The sequence below is a fragment of the Meriones unguiculatus genome, assembly GCF_030254825.1.
Source record: "Meriones unguiculatus strain TT.TT164.6M chromosome X unlocalized genomic scaffold, Bangor_MerUng_6.1 ChrX_unordered_Scaffold_165, whole genome shotgun sequence".
Lineage (NCBI taxonomy): Eukaryota > Metazoa > Chordata > Mammalia > Rodentia > Muridae > Meriones > Meriones unguiculatus.
This window is the reverse complement of record NW_026843704.1, coordinates 25948-30416: the sequence shown is the minus strand read 5'-3', so window position 1 is coordinate 30416 and position 4469 is coordinate 25948. Positions and strand designations below refer to the sequence as shown.

The window sequence follows — 4469 nt, the reverse complement described above, 5'->3', positions numbered from 1 at the left end:
GGGTTATAGTTTCCTCTGTGTTCTCAGGAGACACCTGTGTCCCAACGTCTAGGACTCCAAGGGAGCTGCATCAGAGGGAGCCAGCTAACCATGTTAGATGATACAGCCTCATCAGAGGAAGGGTTCCTGTTGGTGATCACTAAAATGAACTCCATACTTCCAACATACGCATTTAGTGCTGCATCATCCAGCAGATGTGGCCTGAGACACACCTAGCCTCCTTTATGTAGATAGCCACTTTATGCATTGTGAGATCAGATTTGAAGTCAGTAATGCTTGGAAGGGAATGCAACAGGAGAGACACTGCACATTTGCATTGTGAATAGGGGGCTAGCGTGGACCACCAGTAGTTTATGGATACAGGGGTTCAGAAGGAAAGGACTGAGGAATTGAGGAGAATGTCATTGCTCTCCACCCCCTACTTCTGTAAGGTTAGGAATTCCTAGGATAAGATCTGGGGTCTCTATGCTCGGTATGGCCACACTCACAGAGGGGACCTGTTGTAATGGGAGTTCCCAAGATGATTTGTGTCACAGGAGCCCCCAGTTCAGAGTGCTCTGTTTCACTATGGCTCATGGTGCCCTGGTAATGTCAAGAATCAAATTTGCATGCTAGCATGAATAGTGAACATGGGTGGCATGTGGGTCTTTCTTGGTTCTTCCTCTGTGTTGTAGTTCTTCTCAGCAAGCACAGCCTCTTGAGGATCAGACAGATGAGTTTTCCCTCAGGTGACATGCACACTGCTGATAGGAAACTGGCCGGCTCAAGGAAGAAGCAGTCAAGAGCAGATTAGCTACCACCATAAACACACACACACAGAGGGAGAGACAGAGAGAGACAAACAGACAGATGGACAGAGAGGAGAAGAAAGGGTTGAAATTACACTGAGATGGTTAAGGGGAGGACTATGTTGAGAGGGACAGTATGGAGGAACATGAAGAGGAGAGCTGCAATACAGATGAGATTGAATATCACGAGACCTAGGGATGGGCACATGACCATCCATATCATCAAGTAGCTACTTTAATTTCCTGTCTAAGACTTTATGGATTAACATTAGGGCACAGAGGTTGGAGACAGGAGAGGTCAGTGATCTGTAATCTCTTGGATGAATAGTGCTCATCACAGGCAGATATGGGTGTGCAGGGTCTACCATAGGCTTGACATTGCAGCAGGAGGGTGCACAGTTCCAACAGAGACACTTGTCTCCCTGTCATGTCACATAACCCTGTTGCTTGCCATCTGAAATCACTGAGTCTTCCAATTAATTAATAAGCATGTCTGTTTAGTAAAGAAGTAGCTTCTCTTTGGGGATCTCGCCAAGTGTGCCCTGTAGACACTTGATGCCATAGTGAGGTCCACAATGGAAACAGAACTAAGCTGAAAGATTGGTGGTGGGCTGGTGGGGTAGCCAGAAGCTATGAAAGCAGCCATCTTCTCTTACCATGTTATGCGAATCACCATGAAGAGTTCCCCACCTCCTTGCTGCTCAACTTAGAATCACACAAGTATGGAAGGCTCATGCACTAGGTTGTCCATAGGCATCCTGGGGTTGGCAGAGCAGGACTAGCTCCCTAGGAAAGAGAACAATGAGGTTTCCTTGGCAAAAGAATCCCAGGGAGCCCTAAGGTACTGACTGGTGGGCAAGAAAATGCACAGCCTTTGTAATGACATCCACCTCTCTGGGATGAAGTTAAACACTCCAGACTTGGGGTGGGGAACAACATTATTACAACTGTTTCCCATCTGCTCTGGACCTTTTGCATATCTTCTCCCACATCTGTAGAACAGGCTTTGTGAGCTCCCTTGATTACCCTTGCCTCACCTGACCGCATTGATGTGTCCATGCTGGCTAAAGCCTATTTATTTCCTTCCTAATGCAACTCTGCTTCCTTCTCCCACCATGCAGGGGAAGCCCACATAACCCTGAGGGAAGTCAACTCCAGCTCCTCCACCAGAATCTGGAAGGAGGCCAGTAGCACAGGCAGGAGAGCCTGGACAGAGACAACTGCCAGGCAGTCACATTGCCCACCAAATCCAAAGTGCTCACGCTGTAGTGATCAGCACAGCCCCAGAGTACTGTCACCATGAACTCTGCAGAGTATGTGCTGTGTGGCTGGAAGGGTCAGCTGTGGCCTGCAAGGGTGTTGTCCAGACCCAGGACATCAGCCCATTGTAAGAGGAGAGGGGCACCTTTCCTGGAGGTGCAAATCTTGCCTATGGGGGAGAAGACAAGAGTGAGGAGCACCAAAGCAAGGCCACTATCCAAGTCTGAAATTGTGAGCCTTGCCTCCATGGCAGGGAAGGAGTCACAGGGCAATGGCTCACCAAAGCAGACCAGAGCATACAGAAGAGCCCTCAAGGTGGCTCTCGATATCCTGGGGGAGGGAGGCTGTTTGCAAGGTGGAAGGACAGGTGGCCAAAGAACCAGCACAAGAACAAGTCCTCAAAAGGTTCCAAAAGAGCAGGCCAACTCCAAACCACGTCCTCGCTTTCGCCTGCGCGTGCGTCTGTGCTTCCAAAAGCACAACCAGAAAGGCCAAGAGCTCTCCCAGAGGAGTCCTGGAAAGCAGCACCGTCAGGGTCCTGTGTTGCCAGTGGGCTCACAGAAAGTGCCCACAGTGCGAGGTGGAAAAGCCCAGGCACACACCACTGTTGGGCCTCCACACTTTGAGATGAAACAGAATGTCCTAAGAGGCATCAGAGTACGGCCATGTCACACAACACTGGAAGGAAATTCTGGTCGTAATGCATGCATGAAAAAGCTAAACACATCCAAACCCAAGTCTTTGACTGCCTCAGCCTCCAGGCAGAGTGTACGGGCTAAGAAAGAGCAGCAGGCTGCTTCTGGGCCACTGAGGTGCATCTGGTCTTCGCCCAAAGCCCTCAAGCAACAAGCACGTTTTGCTGACCTACACACCAGGGCTACTGGAGGCCAAAGGAAGAATGCCTTCCATGAGAGCAAGGAGGACCACGGCCCGGGCACCCTGAAGCCAGCTGCAAACTCGGCCTCAGCAGCTTGCATGCCTCCAATCCTGAGGCTGCGAAGATCCCTCCGCATTGCTAACAGGAAAAGGAAGATCCACGTGCTGTGTCCACATTGCAGGGTGCCAGAACTGGAACCGTGTGCTCACTCAAAGGTGACGAAGACCAGGTTCAAGAGGAGGCGTTCCACCATTCAAAAAGCACGCCAAGCTGCCAAGGTGGCTTCTGCCCAGCTACAGAATACCATTGAACGAGGAATGCTGGTCTGGTTCAAATTTCAGGACCTTCCATTCTGGCCAGCGGTGGTAAAAAGTGTCAGCCAAAATGACAAGATGGCGAGGGTGTTGTTGATGGAAGCTAACATGCAGTTTGAGCACAAGGGTGTCCGTGCCCCTCTACACAAGTTGAAACATCTGGACTGTGGAGAAAAAATATCACTCATAAGAAGAGCCAGCAGAGTGTACAGCCAGGGCATCAGCTGGTGCCTCACAGTGATCGACCACTACAGAGAGGGCCTGGCCTGTGGCGCCTACCTGGGCTCCTTTATGGGCTATTACACTGCCCAAGTCAGTTACCCGCTAAGGAGGGCCATCCAGGAAGGACACCTGCACATTGATTTCCCTAAGGTGAGCTATGTGGACCTGGAAGATTGGGAGGAGGAGAATGCCCCAGGTGGGAAAGGCCCCCGCAAGAAAGTTCTGCCTGACCGTATGAGGGCTGCTTGGGACAGAGCCAACCAGAAGCTCGTGGACTTCATAGTGAAGAGAAAGGGGGCCGACCAGCACCTGCGGGAGATTGTGCAGGGCAGAAAACCGTCCAGGTGGGTGGACAATCTTTGGAAATCAAGGGGGGAAGACTTCTGTATTGAGACCTACCTGGAGGATGACGACCAGTTGCATCTTGTGGCCAGGCATTTGCAAGAAATATGCAAGGAAGCAGATGAGGCTCTGCTCTCCCTGACTAGAGGAGATAAAGTGCAGTTTACCATGGACGTTCTTCTTCCAGAAGCAATCATCTGCTCCATCGCTGCCCTCTATGAGCTCAGCTACAAGGAGGCAGAAGAGAAGTACCTGCATGGCCCACCAGTGCACTACCGTGAGAAAGAGCTCTTTGAAAAGAACCTCTTAAAGGCAGCCCGGAAGAGGTCAGCAGTCAGAATTGGGGCTGCCAGGGCCCCTCATGCACCCATTCCTTAGAAGGGTGCTCACTGCTATCAGCCATCACCCCTGCAACTCCCAAGAGAGGAGACAGGAAGGAACTCCAAAAAGGAACATCTGGGAGACTGTGGGGTGTACTTTGGGCACTGGGACGACTGCTCGCTGAGTGTTTCTTTCCCCACCTCGAAATAAATATTTTCTTTCCTGATTGACAGTGCAGATGTCTACATGGGCTCTACAGACAGACAGATTCTGTTAGCTTCAGGCCAGACCAGCCCTCTCTGGCCTGTGCCTAGGTGTGCACAAGTCCTGTGGGTGCACTTCCCT

At 51.0% G+C, this 4469-nt stretch overlaps 1 protein-coding gene across 1 annotated transcript; it reads left to right on the top strand.

Moving 5' to 3' along the window:
- Positions 1-2087: 2087 nt before the first annotated feature.
- On the top strand, positions 2088-4181 carry LOC132651448 (PWWP domain-containing DNA repair factor 4-like). The gene has a single exon (XM_060376652.1). It carries the CDS (start codon positions 2088-2090, stop codon positions 4179-4181), a length of 2094 nt encoding a protein of 697 aa, XP_060232635.1.
- The last annotated feature ends 288 nt before the right edge of the window (positions 4182-4469 follow it).